The sequence below is a fragment of the Zootoca vivipara genome, chromosome 2 (assembly GCF_965207765.1).
Source record: "Zootoca vivipara chromosome 2, rZooViv2.hap1.1, whole genome shotgun sequence".
Lineage (NCBI taxonomy): Eukaryota > Metazoa > Chordata > Lepidosauria > Squamata > Lacertidae > Zootoca > Zootoca vivipara.
The window spans coordinates 120465211-120491179 of NC_142584.1; the positions used below are offsets into that span (position 1 = coordinate 120465211).

Genomic DNA, 25969 nt, shown 5'->3' on the forward strand with positions numbered 1-25969 from the left:
CCTACCTGACAAACTGCAATAAAGAAAGACTTTTTTTAAAAAAATGTGAAACTGCTATTCACCATTCAGCTACTATAAAGTTGTTTTGATTCCCCGCATAATGGCCTGTACTTCTACAGTGAGGACTGAGAAAAATCATATCCTTGTTGCAAGATGAAAACCCATTTACCACTTAACAATAAAAGTTTTTACTTTGGTGGAAATAACTCAGGAACCCCACAGTTATCCCCTTGTATGTGATCCTACTTAGGTTAGGAGTTGCTTCAGGGTTCAATGATTCTTCAAAAGGCAACACAAGGGTCAAAAACAGAATATCACTGGTAATTAAAGGTAAAGGTAAAGGGGCCCCTGACCATCAGGTCCAGTCATGTCCGACTCTGGGGTTGCGGCGCTCATCTCGCTCTATAGGCTGAGGGAGCTGGTGTTTGTCCACAGACAGCTTCCGGGTCATGTGGCCAGCATGACAAAGCTGCTTCTGGCGAACCAGAGCAGCGCACGGAAACGCCATTTACCTTCCCACCGGAGCGGTCCCTATTTATCTACTTGCACTTTGATGTGCTTTCAAACTGCTAGGTGGGCAGGAGCTGGGACCGAGCAACGGGAGCTCATCCCGTTGCAGGGATTCAAACCGCTGACCTTCTGATCAGCAAGCCCTAGACTCTGTGGTTTAACCCACAGTGCCACCTGGGTCCCATCCCTGGTAATTAGGAAGCACCAAAACCATCAATACATCTTTACTTACGAATGAAGCCTAGTGGGTTGTTGTAGTTGTAGTTCAAAAAACTGAATAGTTGTTTCTCAAATTTTGGAGATTGGACACTGGTAATGAGGAGGTCCTATGACTTCCTGGCTTGCTTTTTTTTGTTTTTAAAATATTATTCATTTCATCAAAAGCTTTTTATCCTGCTCTTCCGCCAAACATGTCTCCCAGAGCAGGTTTAAAATGTCACTGTTACGAGGGCCCCTATCCTCAGGCTTATCGCCAAAAAAAGACATGACACAAAAGCAAAAGGTCTCAGGAGGCAGGATGGAAACCTAGGAAGGATTTGTGCCTGAGCTGCTGTACCAGGAAGAAACCTATGTGCACTCACACAGGCACAGGCACACACCCATAGAAGTTCTGGCATCTGTTTGCCCGTAGGAAATGGCATGACTTGGGTGACACCCTCGCTTCAATGCATCATTTTGCTGAGCAGGTTTACTTACATTCTTCAACAGGCAACACTGCATCATAGCAGCTAGAATCTCTTCCCAGGGATGACAAAGGGAACTAGAAAATAAGACAGGTATCCTCCGACCAGAGAAGAGTGGCAAATGCCAAAATTAACTGGGGAGCTCAGAAATCATGGGAAAGGTTTATAATTTATTTACGAGAGCATTGTAAGCAGGTTAAAACATTAGCCGGATTTTAATCACACTTGTAAAGTAACAAAAGTATGAATAATTTGAAAGGGTAAAAATTTGGACAGGTATTGATATGCAGTTGTAATTATTATTATTAGGACCCATGGAAGGGATGGGGGGAAGTCAGGAGATTCAGAGTAATCTCGATATATGGATTTTGAATGGTTTTTGTTATATGTTTATATTTTTAAAAAATCAAATAAAAAATATTTTAAAAAGAGAATGGGACAGATATCTTGGGAACCCCTCAAACTCCCATAAGCCCCCAGTCATCATGGCCAATGGTCAGGGATGATAGCCCAGTGACATTTGGGTGGTCCTCAGCCTTGATACATGGACAATTTCTGTTGTAAACTGGAGAAGTATAACTTCCATCTGCATATAACGACTTACCGGTCAAAGCTGGTTAGCGGGAGCTGAGAAAAGTTGTACAAGTTTTGCTTATAAGGATATTGTGGCGATATGATCCCGCTAATGAGGAAGTCTCCGGGCCGGAAGTAACTCCACGCTTCTTTTTCTATGACCAGGTTCAAGGGGCATTTTGCCTTCAGGTTCCCACAGACTCCGTGGGGTATCAATAGCAGAACCAGCAGAACCAGCAAGGGTACCATCCTGGCTCTGCCTCCTGCACCTGTCTCTCCTCCAGAGCCAGCTAATCAGAAGATGGCGAGAACTCTTGCCAGGCCAAACCCACAGCGGCTTCACCCGTACAGGTACATTCAGCTTCTAGGTTTCACCTGCTCTGTGTCTTCTCAGTTTGTGTCTCACGCAGGAGATACGTTGTGCACCAACTCCCCACCCTCCCCCTGGAAGAACACAGCAGATAACCTCACTAGCCTTTATTCCAGTGTCTAGGCGATCTCCAGAAATCTCTCTCGAGCTTTGGCAAGAATAAATCACTATGATTTGGATGTAATTGTAACTAGGAGGAAAGCTCATCCCCACAACATCCTGAAATCATTTGTGTGACTTGAGTGGCAGGTGCAGCACTGGAGGAAAATATGTTTGCGAGGGATTACAGATACAGCTCCAAATTTGGCATCGGTTGTGTGTGAGAGAGTGTTTTGCCCGAACTTTGGTGACAAGAGCATTAGAAAAGCAGTACACCTGGGTCAGACCAAACAGCCAGTGGAGGGTGGTCCATATGGGCCAGGGGGGCACTGCCCTACCAACCTGTCTGCCTCCACCCAGTTTCCACAAACAGACCAGGAGATGGTCCTCACTATCAGCTCCCACCTCCTGCTTAGTCTAGGGGGTTACCTGATGTCCCCGTTTCCCGGTGACAGTCCCCGGATTTGCGAATAAGTCCCCGGACAAATTCCATCCCTGGAATGTCCCCAGATTTCATCTAATGTCCCCGGGAAACGCAGCAGCAGCAGCAGTCTCAGCAGCCCAGAGCAGTTGGCTCTGACTGGCTTCAGGAGCTGCTTGGAAGTCCCCATGGATGGTGGTGCAGGGGCTCCAAGATGCAGCTTCCGGGCTGCCTCCACCTTCCCTGAGCTCAGCAACTAAGCTTTGAAGGGAGGCTTCATGCTGCCTATCGGAGCAGCCTCTCAACTCCTACTTGCGTGCAAGCAGGAGGGGGCAGGGATCTCAGTTAGGCAATGGGAAGCCTCCCTTCCCAGCTGAGGGATCCCCGCCCCCTCCTGCTTGCACGCAAGTAGGAATGGGATTGGGGCTGCCCCAATGGGAAGGGAGGCATTGTGCTGCCCGAGCCTTGTCGCCACCGCTCCCGACCCGCCTTCTCCACCTTCCATGCCTGATGCACTGCGCACCACTTCCCCACCACCACCACTGAAGAACCAACAACTCAGGGGCTGCCCAGGCTCATAGAGAAAGGAGATAGAAGCCTCAGAGGAAGGGGAAACATGGCGGTTGAGGTCAAGGCAGCGGCTGCCCCCCCCCATCGCTGCAGCATCAACGTCCCGAACGTGTTGTTTTTTGCCTGATGCCTAAAGGTGTATAATGAAGGTGGCAGATGAACCTCCCTGGGGAGAGCATCCGACAAGCAGGGAGCCACTGCAGAGAAGGCCCCGTTCTCATGTTGTCACCCTCCAGAGCTCTCATGGAGGAGATGCACAAAGAAGGGCCTCAGAGGATGATCTGCAGGTCCAGGTAGGTTCATATGGAGAGAGGCGGTCCTTGAGGAATAATAATAATAATAATAATAATAATAATAATAATAATAATATATTATTTATACCCCGCCCATCTGGCTGGGTTTCCCCAGCCACTCTGGGCGGCTTCCAACAGAAAAATAAAACACAGTAATCTATTAAACATTAAAAGCCTCCCTGAACAGGGCTGCCTTCAGATGTCTTCTAAAAGTCTGGTACTGTAGTTGTTTTCCTCTTTGACATCTGTTGGGCGTTCCACGGGGCAAGCGCCACCACCGAGAAGGCCCTCTGCCTAGTTCCCTGCAACTTGGCTTCTCGCAACGAGGGAACCGCCAGAAGGCCCTCGGTGCTGGACCTCACTGTCCGGGCAGAATGATGGAGGTGGAGATGCTCCTTCAGGTATAGTGGACAGAGGCCATTTAGGGCTTTAAAGGTCAACACCAACACTTTGAATTGTGCTCGGAAACGTACTGGGAGCCAATGTAGATCTTTCAAGACTGGTGTTATGTGGTCTCAGCGGCCGCTCCCAGTCACCAGTCTAGCTGCCGCATTCTGGATTAGTTGTAGTTTCCGAGTCACCTTCAAAGGTAGCCCCATGTAGAGTTCATTGCAGTAGTCCAAGCGGGAGATAACTAGAGCATGCACCACTCTGGCGAGACAGTCCGTGGGCAGGTAGGGTCTGAGCCTGTGTACCAGATGGAGCTGATAGACAGCTGCCCTGGACACAGAATTAACCTGTGCCTCCATGGACAGCTGTGAGTCCAAAATGACTCCCAGGCTGCTCACCAGGTCCTTCAGGGGCACAGTTACCCCATTCAGGACCAGGGAATCCTCCACATCTGCCCGCCTCCTGTCCCCCCACGAACAGTACTTCTGTCTTGTCAGGAGTCAACCTCAATCTGTTAGCCACCATCCATCCTCCAACCGCCTCCAGGCACTGAGTATTGCGGTCCTGAGCCATTTAAAGTAGCGGTCCTGAGCAGTTCAACTTCTTCAATTGCCAGTTGTGGCTGGGATCTCTCCTGGCTGCACCTATATTCCCTTTCTTCTAAGGAACTCAAGGTGACCTATATGGTTCTACTCCTCCCACTTTATCCTCACAACAAGAACATCCCTGTGGGGTGAGTTAGGCTAAGGCACAGTGTCTGGCCACTAAATCCCCAGTATGGAGATTTAAGTCCTCTTCTCCCAAACCCTAGTGCAACACCTTAAAGACCAACTAAGTTTTTATTTTGGTATGAGCTTTCGTGTGCATGCACACTTCGTCAGATACACTGAAAACAGGAGCCACCAGACCCTTATGTATATTCAGAGGGTGGGGGTGGGGGTGATGGGAATGGGTGATGGGCTGATGGGAGCGGTAAACCTGTAGATGGCTGTTAACTGCAGATGACTGCAATTGGTCCTGGGGGGGAAAGCAAGGGCTGAGGCGCTAAAGAAAGCTTGATCATGCATAATGAGATAAGAATCCAATGTCTTTATTCATCCCAGGTGGCTCCATGGTTTTAAGCTTGGTAATGAGTTCCAATTCAGAAACTTCTCTTTCCAGTCTGTTCCTGAAATTTTTCTGTAATAAAACAGCTGCTTTGAGATCTTGTATAGAATGTCCTGGGAGATTGAAGTGTTCTCCTACTGGTTTCTCTGTCTTATGGTTCCTGATGTCAGATTTATGTCCATTTATCCTTTGGCGTAGGGTTTGGCCTGTTTGTCCAATATAGAGAGCTGAAGGGCACTGTTGGTATTTGATGGCATACACAATGTTAGAAGATGAGCAATTAGATAGTCCTGAGATGGTATGTTGGATGTTGTTGGGGCCAGTAATGATGTTGTCCGGGTGTATGTGGCAGCAAAGTTGGCATCTGGGTTTATTGCAGGCTCTGGTACCAGTGTCCATGTTAAGTCTGGTGGTTGTATTATTGTGGGTGAGGAGTTGTTTAAGATTGGGTGGCTGTCTGTAGGCAATGAAAGGTCTTCCTCCCAGAGCTTGAGAAAGGGAGCTGTCATTGTCCAGGAGAGGCTGTAGATCTCTGATGATGCGTTGTACTGTTTTAACAGCAGCACCATCATGTATGAAACTGCCTTATACTAAGTCAGGCCATCAAGACTAGCATTGTCTTTACTGAATGGCAGCAGCCATCCAGGATTTCAGACCAGGCTCTCTCCCAGATGCTAGGGATTGAGTCGGACTTTTCACACTCAAAAGTAGGTACTGAGCTTTGACCCTTCCACACAGGGCAAAATGGCTCTTTTGGCACTACCTTCCCAACTTCCCCAAGAAACATGGCTTTGGTGTACTGGGCAGGGGTACCATTCACCACGTGACATGCCTCTGCCTTCCTCTACCACCCAGCATGCTTCCTAGCCAACTCACAGGCAGGTGGTCCAGGGTGTGAAGGGAAGAGAAGAATCCCTTTCCCATCTTGCCCTCCCTCCAAGGTCCAAGTCTGACTCCATTGTGACTGGTAGGGCAGAAGGCAGGGAGCCCGACAGTAGATGGCACCACAGCATATAAAAACAATAAGCAAACGATGAATTTTAACAAGGAGAAATGTAAAGTACTACACTTGGGGGGGAAAGAACGAAAGGCACAAATACAGGATGGGAGACACCTGGCTTGAGAGCAGTACATGTGAAAAGGATCTAGGAGTCTTGGTAGACCACAAACTTGACATGAGTCAACATTGTGATGCAGCAGCTAAAAAAGCCAATGCAATTCTGGGCTGCATCAATAGGAGTATAGCATCTAGATCAAGGGAAGTAATAGTACCACTGTATTCTGCTCTGGTCAGACCTCACCTGGAGTACTGTGTCCAGTTCTGGGCACCTCAGTTCAAGAAGGATACTGACAAGCTGGAACGTGTCCAGAGGAGGGCAACCAAAATGGTCAAAGGCCTGGAAACAATGCATTATGAGGAACGGCTTAGGGAGCTGGGTATGTTTAGCCTGGAGAGGGGAGGTTAAGGGGTTATATGATAGCCATGTTCAAATATATAAAAAGATGTCATATGGAGGAGGGAGAAAGGTTGTTTTCTGCTGCTCCAGAGAAGCGGACACAGAGCAATGGATTCAAGCTACAAGAAAGAAGATTCCACCTAAACATTAGGAAGAACTTCCTGACAGTAAGAGCTGTTCGGCAGTGGAATTTGCTACCAAGGAGTGTGGTGGAGTCTCCTTCTTTGGAGGTCTTTAAGCAGAGGCTTGACAGGCCTATGTCAAGAATGCTTTGATGGTGTTTCCTGCTTGGCAGGGGGTTGGACTGGATCGCCCTTGTGGTCTCTTCCAACTCTATGATTCTATGATATTTACATTCGAAACACAAAGAATGAATTCCCAGCACCTTTAACAAACTGCCAGGATTTAGCCAGACAATCCAACCAAACTATCCCCCCCCCACTGTGGGCTGGGCAGGGATACTTGGCAGCAACTACAGGTGTGTGAGAGGCAGGAGATGTCCCCGGGTTGAAAATGCCACAAGCCCTTCACCTGGCTGGCCCCTCAGTGGTTCAGCTGGGCCTGACTCTGCGGGGCAAGAGCTACTATTGAATTGCACCTACCACAGATTGTTGTGGGGCCTGAGGAGGCTGCCTGCCTGTGGCGTCACAAAAGAAAAGGCAAGTGAGTGGATAGAGAGGTGGGCTTGTGAGGGCAGATGAGGGAGGAGGGGGCTGCTCTATTGACCGCTGCCTGGCCAAGGAAAAAGAGGTAAAGGAAGAGTTTCAGAATTCTCTGATCAGCTAAGTGATTTGTCCAGCTTAAAGTCGGTGTGGGAATACGATTTAGTAACAAATACTGAAGATTCCATCAGAAAAGGGCTGTGGTTGGCAAGTAAATCTGTGTTGGCAAATATTAGAAAACTCTCAAACAAAATATGGCATAGATGGTATGGGACATATATAGCCCAACTAGCACATATTACATCAGCTGTAATAAGCCTTATTTGTTGCCATGATTGAGATACTAAAGGGACCGGCTTTTGTCTATGGTGGAAGTTACCACTCATTCAAACATTCTGGTCCCCGATTCACAAAGAACTATTAGCAATACATAGAAACTTTGCTCCGGAACGTTCTTTTTTAACATCGTTTCAAGGTACAAATAAAGATTTAACGTTCAAACAATTTATCACCGTCTTAATATTTGCAGCTTAGTTGAGCTTTTGTACAGCACTGGGAGGAACTCAACAACTTGAATATATAAATGTGGTACAAGAATGCATAGAATATTGCAATTGGGGGGGGGGATTTACATCAAAGTTAAGACTAGTTCCAGGTAAAGCACAGCCACAGGACTTCTTTTCGGTGTGGTGTGGTGTGGCTTCATGTAATATGCTAATGACAAAAAATCTATGTGACTTAATGCCACAAGTTAACAGAAATGTCTGGTTGTCATAAAAATCCTCTTAGGTTATTGTTTTGCTTACAAAAGGTTTGGTCCTTTTTCTCTCTCTTCTCTTTTCTTCTACCTTATTCCTACCCTCATTTTCCTCAACTTGGGTTTTTTAAGCAGTGTATGTTTTATCAGGTCACAGCAAACCTACAGCAAACAATATGAAACAACATACATTATATTTATCAGCACTGAAAAAATGTGCTCTTGTCTTTTGTATTTAGTTGGATATTTTGGAAAAATTACATGGGAAGCTAATTTTAAAAACCCATTATTTTTTAAAAGCACCCCTTTTAGTCCTGCCTGTTTTCCTCCAATGTAGATAAATGGGACTATATTCAACTAGCTTTTACTCAGAGTAGACCCATTAAAATTAATGGACCTAAGATAGTTATGGTCATTAGTGTCTATGAGTCTTCTTAGAGTAAAAGCTAGTTGAATACAACCATGGTTTGTGCTAACTGAAACATTTTCTGCAGACAATCATTTGAAGTCCCGCAAGATTCTCCTTCAGGACACGGGTGGCGTTGTGGGTTAAACCACAGAGCCTAGGGCTTGCCGATCAGAAGGTCGGTGGTTCGAATCCCTGCGACAGGGTGAGCTCCCGTTGTTCGGTCCCAGCTCCTGCCAACCTAGCAGTTCGAAAGCACATCAAAGTGCAAGTAGATAAATAGGTACCGCTCTGGTGGAAAGGTAAATGGCGTTTCCGTGCGCTGCTCTGGTTCGCCATAAGCGGCTTAGTCATGCTGGCCACATGACCTGGAAGCTGCACGCCGGCTCCCTCGGCCAATAAAGCGAGATGAGCGCCGCAACCCCGGAGTCGGTCACGACTGGACCTAATGGTCAGGGGTCCCTTTACCTTTTTAAGATTCTCCTTATCCCAATCCTTAACAAGATTCTTTCAAGGCGATGGTGCAGGGCAAGACAAACTCAAGGAAATGGAAGACTGTGAATCAGTTCTATCTGTAGGTTCAGTTTCCATTTCTTCCGCATTCACCTCGATGACCACGATCTCTTCCTTGATGGCAACTGCCTTTTCGGGAGGAACATAACCAGATGTGGAAGGCAAAGCTTCGAGATCAGAAGTGCTGTCTTTTGCTTGCCTATGAAAAGGATCGTGGACTGTGGGCTGCTTTGCCTCCCTCTGGTTTTTGTCACGGAGAAACGTGTAGGGCTCCATCAATTCACCGAGCATCCATTCTGCGTTTAGAGCACACTCGAAGTTGTTGTCATATTCCCCAGTCACGGACAGTAAGCCACCTTGAAGCGCCAACATTTGAGTTAGAGTTTTCATGCCAATAACTTTCTGTTCCGTTTCCTTGCCCTCACCCTCTTCCCTCTTCCCGCCAAAGCACTGCTCATCTAGCTGAATCAGCTCCTCGTTTGTAAGGCGTTCCGTGTGAGACGCAAGCACCTCTCGCACGTCCTCCTCATCCACACCCTCAAAGCCAGCCTGTGCTGCCAGGTCCACAATAGTCTTGTGTGCAGCGGGCAATTCCTTTGCCAGCGCTCTGTGATCACGAACATACTTGGGACATAAGCTTTTCCAGGCAGCGTTTAGTGTCTCTTTTGTAACCATTGACCAAGCTGTAGCAATGAAATCCACAGCCTTCCTTATGTTGAATTCTTTCCAAATGTCCACGAGGCTTCTGTTGTTGTCTTCGGCACTCTTCGTGACTACGTGTTTCATGACAAGCTGGAGGTAGTAAGCCTTGAATTTGCCAGTGACACCTTGGTCCATAGGCTGCAATGATGAAGTCGTGTTGGCAGGCAGAAACACAACACGGACATTGTCGGAATAGTCATGGCTGCTGACAGGGTGGCCAGGGGCATTGTCCAACAGGAGAAGCACTTTGTTGTCCAGGTTGTTCTCCCGGCAATAGGCAGCAGCAAAAGGAGAAAAGTAGCTCCTGATATAGTCGCTGAAAACTTCGCGGGTGACCCATGCCTTTCTGTTGGAACGCCACAAAATGGGCAAAGCTGATTTGGGGGTCCCCTTCAGCGCCCTGGGATTCTCCGAGTGGTACACAAGAAGGGGTTTTAGCTTCGCATCACCCTCTAGATTACCCCCCAGCAGCAGCGTCAGCCGATCCTTTGAAACCTTGGGTCCCGGCGCCTTTGCCTCCTGGGTGGAAATGCATGTGCGAGAAGGCAGGCGCTTCCAGAACAGCCCCGTTTCATCCATGTTGAAGATCTGCTTCGGGTGGTAGCCGCCTTCCTCAATGATTTCCTGGAAATGTGTGGGATAGGCTGATGCGGCTGCCGTGTCGGCAGGAGCTGCCTCTCCCCTTAGTTTAACATTGTGAAGGTACGCCCTCCTCTTGAATCTGTCAAACCACCCCTTGCTCGCCTTGAACCCCATGCCCTCAGCACTCGCATCCCCCTTCTCTGCCTTCCTCCTCTTCAGGTCCTCAAACAAGGACAGTGCTTTCTCCTGAATGAGGAGGAAGGACAATGGGGCGCCCCGGTCGCAATGGCAGTCAATCCACTGAACCAGCAGCCTCTCCAGAGTTTCGTAAATTTCTGCTCGCCCTGTTGTCACCTTGGTTAACTTTTCGCTCTGCAGATTTTCAGCGCTTGCTTTTATTCTCTCACGGTTGTTGAATATGGTACGGACTGTAGACTTCGACAAACCCATGGCTGAAGAGATGTCTTTGTTTCGTTCCCCCCGCTCTGCACGCTCCACCACCTCCAGCTTAACCTTCAGTGTGTGGGCAGTTCTAGCCCTCCTGCTCCTTGCCATGAGGGCCAATTTTTTCTCAGCTTTCTTCCTGTCTTTCGGGGACTTCCCAGTACACCTGAAGCACTTCCCACACATCGCACATTCATCTGTTTTCTCTTTTGTGTGAGTTCCTAGAGGTTTAGCAGGTGATCTGCTATCGCCAAGGCTCTTTCCGCACTCGGCACATACATATGGCTCCCAGCCTGAATGCATTCTTTCATTACTAAAATCCCCACTGGTGCAGGAGGTCTTTCCGCAAGCTATGCATTTATACAGTTTCTCCCCCATGTGGATTATTTCATGTGTAGCAAGGTCTCCTCTGTTGCTGAAGCTCTTTCCACACTCAACACACGTGTACGGTTTCTCCCCAGTCTGGATGCTTATATTGATTTGACAATGTCGCTTATTCGGACTGACGATTTCGGGTCCCCTTTGGTTTCCAAATGTCTCTTTCCACATTTCGTACTCTGCAGGTGATTGCAGGTAATTCTCGCTGGACTGACCACCTTCTGCTTGGGAAACGGAAGGAAAAGGAAAAGGAAATCCTGTTAGGATGACAAGGCAGAAACCAACGACCTCATCAGGGACAAGCCCAATTAGCTGCCTCTCTTTTATGTGCATGCAAGGCCCACCCCCAAACCCCCTGCAGGCTCCAGCTCCCCTTCAGATCTTTCTGTATAGGGACAGGAGGTCTCAGTAGAGATTCTGAGCCCTTTTCAAAAGGACACTGTTAGAATCATGGAATGAAGAATGCATTCGATGCACAGATCCTGAAAATAGGAAGGTGCCTTATACTGAGTGAGCTCATTGGTCCACAGCCAGCAGCTCTCCAGGATTTCAGGCAACAGACCCACCCAGCCTACCTGGAGATGCTGGGGATCAAACTTGGGATTTTCCATCTGGAAAGCAGAAGCTCTATCCTTGAGCTATGGCCCTTCCCCAGATTCTGTTGGTGCTAGCCCAGAGGAGCTTCAGGCACCTTCTGAAGGCATAGGAACACAGAAAGCTGCCTCCGTCTCTTGGTCCACCTAGCTCAGGCCAGGATCTCTCCCAGTCTACCTAGAGATGCCATTGGGGATTGAACCTGTTGCCTCCACCACACAATGTTCTACCTCTGAGCCACCTATTTATTTACCCAGGCATTTGGTTGAGATCTAGGAGAAGAATTTTTCACCTAACCAAACTGTGTATTATTCTGAGGTTGCTGGTTGCTGATCTCCCACCCTGGAATTTGTAAGCATGCTCTGAATTGTTGTTGTTGTTTAGTCGTTTAGTCGTGTCCGACTCTTCGTGACCCCATGGACCAGAGCACGCCAGGCACTCCTGTCTTGCACTGCCTCCCGCAGTTTGGTCAAACTCATGTTCATAGCTTCAAGAACACTGTCCAACCATCTCGTCCCCTGTCGTCCCCTTCTCCTAGTGCCCTCAATCTTTCCCAACATCAGGGTCTTTTCCAAGGATTCTTCTCTTCTCATGAGGTGGCCAAAGTATTGGAGCCTCAGCTTCACCATCTGTCCTTCCAGTGAAGCTGAGGCTCCAATACTTTGTCCACCTCATGAGAAGAGAAGAATCCTTGGAAAAGCTCTGAATTAAATAAGGTAAATAAATAAAATTAATCCTGCCTGCAAGTGGGGCCACCACTAGATCAGGGTTTGCAATTACAACTAAGAATTTAAGCAGGCTCACCCAAGCACCCAAACAGCAAGGAGAGACAAGAGGGTCTTCTTAAATGAGCAATGCAAAGAAATAGAGGAAAACAATAGAATGGGGAAAACCAGAGATCTGTTCAAGAAAATTGGAGATATGAAAGGAACATTTCGTACAAAGATTACCATAATCAAGGACAAAAGTGGTAAGGACCTAACAGAAGCAGAAGACATCAAGAAGAGGTGGCAAGAATACACAGAGGAATTATACCAGAAAGACATGGAGGTTTCGTACACCCCAGGTAGTGTGGTTGCTGACCTTGAGCCAGACATCTTGGAGAGTGAAGTCAAATGGGCCTTAGAAAGCACTGCTAATAACAAGGCCAGTGGAAGTGATGATATTCCAGCTGAACTATTTAAAATTTTAAAAGATGATGCTGTTAAGGTGCTACACCCAATATGCCAGCAAGTTTGGAAAACTCAGCAATGGCCAGAGGATTGGAGAAGATCAGTCTACATCCCAATTCCAAAGAAGGGCAGTGCCAAAGAATGCTCCAACTACCGCACAATTGCGCTCATTTCACACGCTAGCAAGGTTATGCTTAAAATTCTACAAGGCAGGCTTAGGCAGTATGTGGACCGAGAACTCCCAGAAGTGCAAGCTGGATTTCGAAAGGGCAGAGGAACCAGAGACCAAATAGCAAACATGCGCTGGATTATGGAGAAAGCTAGAGAGTTCCAGAAAAACGTCTACTTCTGCTTCATTGACTATGCAAAAGCCTTTGACTGTGTCGACCACAGCAAACTATGGCAAGTTCTTAAAGAAATGGGAGTGCCTGATCACCTCATCTGTCTCCTGAGAAATCTCTATGTGGGACAAGAAGCTACAGTTAGAACTGGATATGGAACAACTGAGTGGTTCAAAATTGGGAAAGGAGTACGACAAGGTTGTATATTGTCTCCCTGCTTATTTAACTTATATGCAGAATTCATCATGCGAAAGGCTGGACTAGATGAATCCCAAGCCGGAATTAAGATTGCCGGAAGACATATCAACAACCTCAGATATGCAGATGACACAACCTTGATGGCAGAAAGCGAGGAGGAATTAAAGAACCTTTTAATGAGGGTGAAAGAGGAGAGCGCAAAATATGGTCTGAAGCTCAACATCAAAAAAACCAAGATCATGGCCACTGGTCCCATCACCTCCTGGCAAATAGAAGGGGAAGAAATGGAGGCAGTGAGAGATTTTACCTTCTTGGGCTCCTTGATCACTGCAGATGGTGACAGCAGTCACGAAATTAAAAGACGCCTGCTTCTTGGGAGAAAAGCAATGACATACCTAGACAGCATCTTAAAAAGCAGAGACATCACCTTGCCGACAAAGGTCCGTATAGTTAAAGCTATGGTTTTCCCAGTAGTGATGTATGGAAGTGAGAGCTGGACCATAAAGAAGGCTGATCGCCGAAGAATTGATGCTTTTGAATTATGGTGCTGGAAGAGACTCTTGAGAGTCCCATGGACTGCAAGAAGATCAAACCTATCCATTCTTAAGGAAATCAGCCCTGAGTGCTCCCTGGAAGGACAGATGGTGAAGCTGAGGCTCCAATACTTTGGCCACCTCATGAGAAGAGAAGAATCCTTGGAAAAGACCCTGATGTTGGGAAAGATTGAGGGCACTAGGAGAAGGGGACGTCAGAGGACAAGGTGGTTGGACAGTGTTCTCGAAGCTACGAACATGAGTTTGACCAAACTGCGGGAGACAGTGCAAGACAGGAGTGCCTGGCGTGCTATGGTCCATGGGGTCACGAAGAGTCGGACACGACTAAACGACTAAACAACAACAACAACACCCAAGCACACTTAAGAGTCACTCTTCAGAATGAATGAATGAATGAATGAATGAATCTTTATTTGTGTCAGCCATCGGCCATAGCAATAAAACAGCAATCTTCAGATCTTCCCTTTCAACGCCTCAGCCCAGTAGACCTGAAGGAGCGTCCCCACCCCCACTGTACAGCCCCAGACACTGAGGCCGGGCTCCGAGGGGCTTCTGGCGGTTCCATCCCTGCAAGAAGTGAGGTTATAGGGAACCAGGCAGAGGGCCTTCTCGGTGGTCTGACTTTTAGAAGACATCTGGAGGCAGCCCTGTTTAGGGAAGTTTTTAATGTTTGATGTTTTATCGTGTTTTTAATATTCTGTTGGGAGCCGCCCAGAGTGGCTGGGAAAACCCAGCCAGATGGGTGGGGTATAAAATTATTATTATTATTATTATTATTATTATTATTATTATTATTATTATTATTATTATCTGGAGCAGGGGTGGGACTTCTGCATTTGCCCTGTGTGAGGTTCTGGTATTTCCATACCTAGTATTTTATGTAATAGAAGCAGAATTAGAATATAAGAAGAATTAAATTAAATGTTAGGTGGGGAAGGGGGTAGTGAGTTTGAATTGTTGGATGGTGAGTGATGATTAGACGAGAGTTTGGGAGGGAGTTTGAATGTTGGGGGAGAAGCAATTGAGATTCATTGAATCATAGAATTGTGGAGCTGGAAGCAACCACCAAGGGTCATCTAGTCCAACCCCGTGCCAGGGAATGGTCTGAAGACAAGGACTGGGGAATGCATTCACAGGCAGATCAGCACCTCTCAGAAGAGGAGGGGGAAAATTCCCCCCCCCCCGCCTCCAGCATTTTCAGAAGCAGAGAGAGATACAGACGCAGACACAGTTACAGGTAGGTAACCATGTTGGTCTGCCGTAGTGGAACCAAAATAAAAAATTTCCTTCTAGTAGCACCTTAGAGACCAACTAAGTTTGTCATTGGTATGAGCTTTCGTGTGCATGCAGAACACATTCCCCCGGAGTTGTCTAGCTATGAGATAATGAGAGACGAGCAGGATCAGCTAGCAGATACATCATTGGAGAGTGTGGGGGGACCCTCCACCCCAAAATCTAGGCGGTCCGATCATATCAGAGAAGGCAGAGAGGGGGAGTAACTTCCCGTTGGCGCTCAGGATGTTGCTGGGGAAGTGGAAGGGAGGAGTTAGACTAGACAAATGCCCTCCTTACGGAGAGATGTGTGTTTTGCGCTTGCAACATGATGCTGTAATAAAAGGAATTAACTGCTTGTTAATTCTTATCTGTGAGGTTACCGGAGGGAGAGGAGTACTCTCCATGCCTAACACCCTGCAAGTTTGCGTTTAGTTCACGTTGGATGTGAAGCAGGGCTAGTTCAGTACTGTGGGAGCAGCAGTATAGTAGCCATTTTTGTCGTTGTAATAAAGAAACAAATAAACGAAGACTTAAGCTATACACTGTAGAGGGGCCCCAAGGGTCATGATGATATACAACTAAAAGGCCCCTGAGAGGTGGCCACCCAACCGCTGTTTAAAAGCCTATAAAGAACGAGGGTCCACCACCTCATCTTCAAACATTCCTCAGGCTTGGCTATGCTAGGGCTGGAGAATTCCCAAAAATGTTATCTGTGGTGGCCGCAGAAGTAAAGGGGGTTAGCGAAACACGCATTAAAAAACCCAGCTGATGGCTTCACAGGTGGTGAAGTGGTTTTTTGTGTAGTGCCAAATCATCTCAGAGTGAGGGAGGGAATGTGGACCCTACCCCACTATTACCCTACATTTAGGGTAATAGTGACAATTAGGTCCAGTCGCGGATGACTGCGGGTTGCGGCACTCATCTCGCTTTATTGGCCGAGGGAGCTGGCGTACAGCTTCCAGGTCATGTGGCCAGCATGACAAAGCCGCTTCTGGCGAACCAGAGCAGCACATGGAAACGCCTTTTACCTTCCCGCTGTAGCGGTACCTATTTATCTACTTGCACTTTGAGGTGCTTTCGAACTGCTATGTTGACAGGTGCTGGGACAGAACAACGGGAGCTGCTCACCCCGTCGTGGGGATTTGAACCACCAACCTTCTGATTGGCAAGCCCTAGGCTCTGTGGTTTAACCCACAGCACCGCCCACGTCCCTATTACCTTACATAGGTTTCCCCAAACACCAGAAGAGAGCAAAAAGTGACCCTTACCTAGAGAGCTCAGGTTCCCACAGATCTCCTCCATGACTTCCCGGTACAGAGCTCTCTGGCCCAGATCCAACAGTGCCCACTCCTCCTCCGTGAAGTGCACGGCCACCTCCTCAAGGATCACTGGGCTCTGAAAGAAGTAAGAAGAACCTATTTGCCCCCTTCCACACACACAGGTAACAGCATCCACATCCAAAGGCTTCCTATTGGGCAGGTGTGGAAGGTTCAAAAAGGGAACCCAGAGACACCCAGCCTGCCCCTTCCTCCAATCTCTCGAACCATTCTCCTCTTACCTGATCCAGGGGCTTGGTAAGAACCACTTCTGCTCCATGCCAAAGAGGAAAAGGGCCAGAAGGCCGCTCCAGGGTCATTTCGCCGCCTGGGAGGGACACAAAATGATGGGGTGATGGTTGAGCCTGTTAGCTGCCTGTTCGAGGCACTGGACCTTAGTAGCAAAGGCCCCAAATGGCCACTGCTAGCCTTCTTCTAAAGATTAGACAGATTTGAGAGACAATGAAGTGACCTCTGCGAGGCGCACGCCTGGGCAGTGTGTGTGGTGGTCCTGGGCTGCCTGGATGAGAAGACTGATGTGTCCAAACGAAAGCAGAGCAAGACTTTGGGCACCAGCTTGGCGGCAGGAGTTGCCGGAAGGAGGTGGACAAGGCACCATCCAACCATCCTAGGGGCTCCCCCCAGGAGGATCTGCTCTACAAGAAACCAAAGCCATGGAAGAAAGACATTCTGATCCAGACACCTCATCCAGTTCAGCGCCTGTTCAGGGGGAAAAGAACAACAACCCTCCCTCCTCACATCACACTTTGCTTCCTTTCAAAGTGATGGATTGGAGCTAAATAAGTTGTTGTTGTTTTTTAAGCTTCGGTCCATCTCCTTGAGTGAAAGCAAAGCTTTTGTAGGTGAGCACATCTTCATGAACTGTGGGAGGAGATGGAGTCAAATGTTTCTGCCCTGCCCCCCAACTCCAGTGGAACACGGAGAGATTCAAGATCACCTGTGGACCCTCACCTGGCGAGGCAGTTCCTCCGTCACCCTCCAGCACGATCCACCTGAACTGTGGCCTCTGCATGGGGCCCAGGGTGTCCTCCTCTGCCTTGAGGGGACCTCTGACCACTTCTCTCCACCCCTCCACCTGAAAGAAGAAGAAGGACGAGGCATTAGAAGAGGAAGGAGGCAGATAAAGGGAGGTCAAAAGGTGTGGATTTCAGAATCCTATGGATCATGCCATCCACCTGTCGGGGAATGGACTGAAGAGGAGGAGGAATGGTGGAGACCACCCACCCCTTCTCCTGTAGCTTCCAGAGAAGATGGCAGCATTGAATTACAGAAGGGTTTCAAGGAAGATCACAGCACAGAGGCAGACGAACAAATGAGTTGGGAGGTGAAGTGGGAGGGGAGGCAGAGCCAGCTGACACATTGTCACTGGACAACATAGCTGATCCCCTATCCCCTAGAACTCGGCGTTTGTTAAGAGCGCAAGAACAAAGGGCGCAGAAACAGTTGACCACGGCAGACACCGTAGAAACAGATGCTGTTGCTAGAAAGGGAGGGGGGAGGCGCTCAGTGTGAGCAGTGCCATTATTGAGGAATGACTGAATTTCTTTGTCTCTCACCACGATGACTGAATAAACTCTCTTTGTTTCCTCCCTTCTTCTTGCTGCCATCAGGGGAGGGAGAAAATTCCTCAAGCCTGACACCACCTTTTGGCCCTGCAAGGATTAAACAACTCTCACCTGCTTCTTCCCCTCCGTCTGGCTCAGGAGGATGCCTTCTGCCAGGGCCACCGCCTGGGAACAGGTCTCTGCTCCGCACTCCCTAACCCAGCTCTCCATCTCCGGGGGGAGGACAGCCAGGAACTGCTCCAGAACCACCAGGTCCAGCATTTGCGCCTTGGTGTGCCTTTTTGGCTTCAGCCACTGGCGGCAAAGACTGTAGAGTCGGCTGCAAACCTCTCGGGGCCCCTTAGCCTCCTGGTAGCCAAACTTCCTGAAGCGCTGTCGCTGAGCGTCTGGGTTGGCATTGTCCTCATCGAGGGTCTTCTGTTGTGCCCTTTCCCAGAAGTCCCCACTGCTCCCAGCTTGGGTTAAATGAGGTCCTTTTCCAGCCTCAGGTCCAGCCAACCCTTGCTCTTCCATCTTTGTTCTCTGCAGCAGCTGAGCTTCCAAGAAGACTTGAACAACAAGAACATTCATTCGTTTTAGATATTTACAAGTTGTCATTTGCCCAAACGCCCCAGCTTAGCACACAATTAAAACATTGGAACCGTATTTAACAAACGCATAAAGGTAATACAGGAAAGAATCAACAAAGTTGTAAAATTCAACACCTATCTTCTAGGCGATTTAACATCCACATGAAACCACTGAGCGAGGTTTGGAGTACGCTGTAAGCACTATGCTGATGACACTGAGGTCTTGCCTTGGTAATGGACTGGAAGAGAGGCAACAGAGGTTACCCTCCCTCTGAAGGAGCGGGTTGGTAGTTGGGGGTCCTCCTGGATCCTTTGCTGTTGCTCGAGGCTCAGGTGGCCTCAGTGGCAAAGAGTGCCTTCCATCAGCTTTGGCTGGTGGCCCAGCTATGCCCCTATCTGGACAGGGATAGCCTAACTACTGTTGTCCATGCTCTGGTAACATCAAGGTTAGATTACTGCAATGCGTTATATGTAGGGCTGCCTCTGAAGATGGATTGGAAACTTCAGCTGGTGCAAAATTCAGCGGCCAGGTTGCTCACTGGAGCAAGATGGTTTGAGTTCATTACACCGATCCTGGTCCGACTGCACTGGCTACCAATTAGTTTCTGGACACAATTCCAAGTACAGGTTTTGTCTTATAAAGCATCAAATGGCTCAGGACTACAATGCCTCAAGGACCGCCTCTCTCCCAGTAAACTGGCCCGGACACTAATATAACCATCTGAGGCCCTTCTTCGTGTGCCTCCTCCTCAAGAGGTCCAGAGGGTGGCAACATGAGAAAGGGCCTTTTCTGCAGTGGCTCCCCATTTCTGGAATGCTCTCCTCAAGGAGGTTCGGCTGGTGCCTTCATTATACATCTTTAGACTGCTTTTTGTAGATTTCAGCTCGGCATTCAATACCATTCTACCGCGACGTCTGATAACTAAATTGGGAAATCTGGGGCTCCCGCTATCACTCTGTGGGTGGATACTGGACTTTCTCTCAGATCGCTCCCAGAGGGTCCGGTTGGGCCCTTATATGTCTAACATGCTTAGGACTAACACAGGAACACCACAAGGATGCGTGCTTAGTCCGCTCCTTTATACTCTTTATACGTATGATTGTGTCGCTGCCCACCCTAGAAATAGGGTCATCAAATTTGCAGATGACACAACCGTGATCGGGCTCATCTCTGATAAGGAGGGTGAAACTGAGTATAGAGATGAGGTGGAGCGACTGACAGAGTGGTGCAGAGTCAACAACTTGCTCATAAACACAAAGAAAACAAAGGAGCTGGTGGTGGACTTTAGGAGACAGAAGAACGAGGTCCAGCCACTTTTGATTGACGGAATTTGTGTGGAGAGGGTAACAACGTTTAGATTTCTAGGCATTGAGTTACAGGAGGATCTGTCCTGGAGTGTTAATACAAGGGGGCTTGTGAAGAAGGCGCAGCAGAGACTGTATTTTTTGAGAATTTTAAGGAAAAACCATCTTCCACAAAAGCTGCTGCTTGCCTTCTATCACTGTGCCATACAGAGCGTGCTCACGTACGGTTTATGTGTGTGGTACGGAAGCTGTACTTCCCAGGACAGAGCAGGGCTGTGTAGAATTATTAAAACAGCAGAGAGCATTATTGGCTGCTCACTCACCACCTTAGAACAAATTTACACCACCAGGTGCCATAAAAAAGCACTAGATATATCAAGAGATCCAACGCACCCTGGTCACCATTTCTTTCAGCTCCTGCCATCGGGACGGAGATATAGATCTATGCAGGCAAGAACGAGCCGTCTCAGGAACAGTTTCTTCTCTAGAGCGATTTTGGCCTTAAATGGAAAGCCTGGACTTTGAAGTCATCTTATTTTACTTGTTATTTTGTATTATATTACTGTTTTTAATTAGGTTTTTATAATTTTGGATTATGCGGAATGCTTTATCGGAGTGGATGTAGCAACCGAGTAATTTCGTTGTTCCCGCAAGGGGACAATGACAATAAAGATATCTTAATCTTTAGGTGCCAGGCAAAACTCTCTACAACCAGGCTTTGGGCTCATTAACAGCCTGCTAATGGGCCTGTTCTTTTCTTACTAGCTGTTCCCGGCCACGCGTTGCTGTGGCAATCATTCCCCCCACCTTGCCCCGATCGCCCCATCCCTCCCCAACCCCCCACCCCTCCCTAAAGGCACGGCCCTCCTCCACTGAGCGCCCCCCATTCCTCTCCACAGCCCCGTTCCTCACCCCAGACATCACGACACCTTTCTCTTTGGTTCCCCCGCTGCGTGCCGTCATCTTCCTCACGTGTGATGGAACCCGTCACCCCAACCCCTCTCTCTCCGCACACCCCATGTGCATCTTGGGCCTGGTCTGTCCCCCTGGCTGGGCAATGCTGGGCAATGCCATGTTATTGTGATGTCACAGATACTCTGCAGCCAATGTCAGCAGCTGAGACATCCTCAGCTGTGCTGCTTTGACATCCAGCAGGTGGTCATACAACTAAAGTTGGAGGGTGGTTTTTTTTCTAAAAAAGAAGGTCACAGGTGAGACTTCTATATAAGCTAGGTATATAAAAACACTCGTGTACTGTGTGGCAACGTTGTGTCAAAATTCCGAAGCAATTGGCCAAGCACTTTCGGAGATTATCAATAGCAGTTTGGGGAGGCGTGATTCAGTGGAGAAGCCTGCAGGGGCTTGTGAGCACAGGATCGAGAGTGACAGGCGGAATTCTATCAGCAAAACTAACTCCATATAAAACTCTCATCTTGCAGAACTTGTACCCATAACTCTCAAGGTGTGGGGGGGGGGGGAGGTAACAAAAAATGAGGGAAAAGAAAAGATAGGTAAATCTGCTTAATCTTTGCCACGGGCTCGCATTTTTTAAGGGAAAGAGTGGACTCACATAAAAAAAATGAGATTTATAGTCAAGCCAAAAAAAGAGATGAAAACAGATTAAAGGTCTTCTTAAACTGATGCCCTTATGCAGAGTTGTTTTGAGCCCAGTCATATTGGAAAGGATCGAAAAGCCTTCTGCACTAATGCTTCAGCATCTCTAAAAATGCTTTGAAAATCTTTATATGCTTTTGACCTCTGTTGCCTTTCTTCCTTTTAAAGCCTCCATTCACTGTTCAGATATTTGCATCCAAATCCCGCCCCCCTTCGCGCCCCCCTCCCTGGCCCCGGGACGCCCTTGAGCCCAAGTTGTGGGGAAGTGGGATTTATTGGGGGGGGCAGTTGTCACTCACCTCATCTAGGGACGCAACGCCTGGGAAGATATTGTCTTTCTTTCCCACACGCGAAGCGGAGAGAGGAGAGCTCTTGCAGAAGCTCAGCTGCTCCTCTCCTCCTCCTTCCCCCACAGCTGCCTCTCTAGGCATCCAGCCTCCCCTTTCTCAGTGGCTTCCCCCCCCCTTATTTTATTTTTTTGCAAAGGGAACGCACGCCCCCCAAGGGTTAAAAGCAATTGTTCGCAGCCCTAGAGAGGTCCATGGGAATAGTCCCTTCCTCTTCCCACATTTTGGTGGAAAAAGGGAGGGGTGTGGATGGGTGCGATTTGCATGAAATCCTGCAGTGCTGGTGGGGATTTCTCAAGGCAGGGAAAACAGCAAAGGGAGATCATGAAATCAGTTGCATGGGACCCCGAGGGGTCATCTAGCCCAACCCCCTGTGATGCAGAGCTCACACAGCTAGATCATACGTGACAGGGGCCCACCCAACCTCTGCTTAAAAGTCTCCCGTGAAGGACAGGGCAGCCACGTCGGAGGCTGGAGCATAGGAAGCTGCCTTATGCTGAGTCCTACCGTATTGCATGCACTGACTGGCAGCAGCAGCTCTCCCAAGATTTCAGTAAAATAAAAAAATTCCTTCAGTAGCACCTTAAAGACCAACTAAGTTTTTATTTTGGTATGAGCTTTTGTGTGCATGCACACTTCTTCAGATACTGAAAGTATCTGAAGAAGTGTGCATGCACACGAAAGCTCATACCAAAATAAAAACTTAGTTGGTCTTTAAGGTGCTACTGAAGGAATTTTTTTATTTTACTTCGATCCAGACCAACACGGCTACCTACCTGTAACCAAGATTTCAGATGAGGGGTGCCAAAGGTCCTGGGCGCTTAAAGTCCTGAACAGGCTCTGTCTGCCCAGGACGCAAGCAAAGCAAGCAAGTAAAAGGGGGCTCTGCCACCCTAAAATAAATATACAATGTGGACATGGCCGCAGTCAAAAATCAAAGAGAGGGAGAAAGAGTTCAGCTCCGGCAAGGGAGCAGAGAAGGAGGTGGAAGGAGGGCTCTTGGTTGTAAACGGTAGAGTTGGAAGGAGTCCCGAGGGTCATCTAGTCCAACCCCCTGCAGTTAAAGAACCCCAGACAGATGGACAGCCAACTCTGTTTTTTAAAAAAATCTCTACTGAAGGAGAGTCCACCGCCTTCCGAGGGAGGAGTCTGTTCCACCCTTGAAGGGCTCTTACAGACAGACAGTTCCTCTTGACCTTTAGATGGCATCTTCTTTCTTGTAACTTGCATATCTGTAGTTTGTGGGGATGGAGAACAGCCCTTGGAACAATTTTGCCCTTCTGCCAAGTCGCAGGAGTCAGGTGCAGCCCACGGTGCGATTTTCATAGAATCAAATATTCGGGGAGTTGGAAGGGGACACAAAGCGGTCATCTAGTCCAAACCCCCGACAGGGCCAGAATCACAGCTAATTTTGGATCCTGAACTCGACCAGCATTTCTCCTCCCGCTAACCAGCCCCCTCCTTCCAAAGCTATTCCATGCTTTGCTCCCTCATTCCTGCTCTGTTAGGAGTGAATAAAAACTTTTAAGGATTTGCAAACCCCGATTGAGAAAAAGTGTGCACAAGACTGAACAGTTTAAAAGCTCAAAATGCTATTATCATTATTTATGTTTTGAAAGTGGGGGAAATAAGCCTATTGTTGTCGCAGTTTGAGATCTTGTGCTTGTAGTGGCACCCGCCCTGTGGAACACCCTCTTTTTCAAAGAGAAAAACAACTACCAGACTTTTAGAAGGCATCTGAAGGCAGCCCTGTTTAGGGAAGCTTTTAATGTTTAATAGATTATTGCATTTTAATGTTATGTTCTGTTGGAAGCCGCCCAGAGTGGTTGGGGAAACTCAGCCAGATGGGTGGGTAATAATAATAATAATAATAATAGAAAGGTTGTTTTCTGCTGCTCGAGAGAAGCGGACATGGAGCAATGGATTCAAACTACAAGAAAGAAGATTCCACCTAAACATTAGGAAGAACTTCCTGACAGTAAGAGCTGTTCGGCAGTGGAATTTGCTACCAATGAGTGTGGTGGAGTCTCCTTCTTTGGAGGTCTTTAAGCAGAGGCTTGACAGCCATATGTCAAGAATGCTTTGATGGTGTTTCCTTCTCGGCAGGGGGTTGGACTGGATGGCCTTTGTGGTCTCTTCCAACTCTATGATTCTATTATTATTATTATTATTATTATTATTATTATTTTCCCTGTGTTTTAGGCTAGTTTAACAGTAGATGTTTGAGTGCCAGGTTCTGGGACACGCAAGCACACATAGCTTACCACAGATATAGAAACTCTCACCCCTCTTAATTAATGAATATGTTTCCCTCGGGCAGAAGTATAAACTTCTGCTAAGATAGGAAAAACAGAAAGCAGAAAAACATGCTTGGCGTATCTCAATAAAGGCCTTCCACCTCCCTCTTCTAGATTTATGTATAAATGATATTGTCCAGAGTTTAACATCCCCAGAGTATCATAACCTCCAAATTGGCCACAAAAGCCATCTCTGTATTACTATACGCAGATGGTGCGGTACTTCTATCCCAAACAAAAGTAGGCCCAAAAAGATGGACGAGGGCATTTTCAGGATACTGCCAAAGAGAACAGCTGGCTGTGAATTGCAAGAAAACTAAAGTTTCAAGAAATGTTAGGGCCCATATAGGGATAATCAGTTGATCAGCAGCCACGTTGATGCTGATTGGTCTGGGATGGAACGTAACAAGACTCTGATAGGCCAGCAAAGAAAAGGGAGTTGACTGACAGCTTGGCAGAAATAGTGACAGTTGGGAATGTCAGTTGGTGAGGGAAGGTGTGAGGCAAAGAGCTGAGAGGAAGCTGAGGGCTGGATATGAGGGCTGCCATTAGGGCCAGTTAAGGGGAGCTGGCAGCTGTGCCAGGCCGAGGCTGCGCTGCGTAAAAAAAAGGCCTTAAGTTAAAGATTTCAACAAAGCAAGTTTTAAAGAGATTGGCCAAGCTGGTCAAGCAGCCAGAAATACAACCAGAGGAGCTTTGGGGGCGGAACGGTCAGAGGCAGGAGCACCAGCTTGGCCTAGCGGCTGTGGGTGCCCGGGGCCGTAGTTGCCATGCAATGTGCATGGCCCTGGCACCAAAATTTGTGGGTGCCCAGCCCCTTCATGCAGAATTTTGTTGGGTACTCACGTACCCAGGGCCCCAGGGAGTTGGCACCTATGGCCAGAGGCAGATTGTCCCCAGTAGCTAAACTGGGTTGTGAGCATACATGGCCAAGGTGGAGGTTTAGGGTCTTTGGCCTGAGGTAAATTTGCCTTTTAGAGGCTGGGGTCAGCAACTGCCATCGAGTCCACAGAAACGGTCACTGAGCACATCAAAAGCCACCAAGTCGGTACCAGTATCCTCTTGATGGTATTCATGTGCCTTTAAAAAACAGTCTTGGTTAATGGTTCGTTCTCTCCAGTGTTAGATTTGGCCACCGTGAGAACAGGATGCTGGACCAGATGGGCCACTTGGCCTGATCCAGCAGGGTTTATTTAAAGGTGGGCCCGAAGGAAATTTTTATGTGGTGATAGTTGAGGGAAGAATTTTCCACACAGAAGAAGAAGAGTTTGGATTTGATATCCCGCTTTATCACTACCCGAAGGAGTCTCAAAGCGGCTAACAATCTCCTTTCCCTTCCTCTCCCACAACAAACACTCTGTGAGGTGAGTGGGGCTCAGAGACTTCAGAGAAGTGTGACTAGCCCCAAGGTCACCCAGCAGCTGCACGTGGAGGAGCGGGGAATCAAACCCAGTTCACCAATTACGAGTCTATTGCTCTTAACCACTACAACACACTGGCTCTCTCGGTGGTCATTTGAAGGCCTTGTGGGCTGTAGGCCCCTGAAGTTTGTCCCCATATGCCAGACCTGACTGCAACACAGAGCCAGTGAAGTAATTCTTCCTCAGAATGTGGAGTTTGAGACCTTTCACATTAAAAAGGGCTCTTCTAGATGGATGTGTCCTGTCCCCCCGTCTCCCGGTGAGTGAGGGGGATGGTGTCAACAAAACCATACCTCTTTATCCATTCTAGTCAATTCTCACAAATAATTTAACCAAGTCTTCCTGGGACTTTAGAGAGCTTGGAGGACTACCTCAGGAGGTGGTAGACTCTTCTTCCTCGAAGGTTTTTAAACGGAGCTTGGATAGCCACTTGTCAGAGATTCTTCAATCCCTGCATTGCAAG

General features: G+C 47.9%; 1 protein-coding gene across 2 annotated transcripts; it reads right to left on the minus strand.

Moving 5' to 3' along the window:
- Nucleotides 1-7278: 7278 nt before the first annotated feature.
- On the minus strand, nucleotides 7279-21996 carry LOC118081126 (uncharacterized). Of its 2 annotated transcripts, none has more exons than XM_060268455.2 (6): nucleotides 21741-21996; nucleotides 18065-18501; nucleotides 17340-17463; nucleotides 16610-16695; nucleotides 16320-16446; nucleotides 7279-11141 (listed from the first exon to the last, which is right to left on the minus strand). In XM_060268455.2, exons 2-6 carry the CDS (start codon nucleotides 18464-18466, stop codon nucleotides 8809-8811), a joined length of 3072 nt encoding a protein of 1023 aa, XP_060124438.2. In that variant the 5' UTR covers nucleotides 18467-18501; nucleotides 21741-21996; the 3' UTR covers nucleotides 7279-8808. The 2 variants fall into 2 exon arrangements, with proteins under 2 accessions (XP_060124438.2, XP_088519835.1); XM_088663709.1 differs by having other exon boundaries at nucleotides 7279-11138; nucleotides 21741-21885.
- Nucleotides 21997-25969: the final 3973 nt, after the last annotated feature.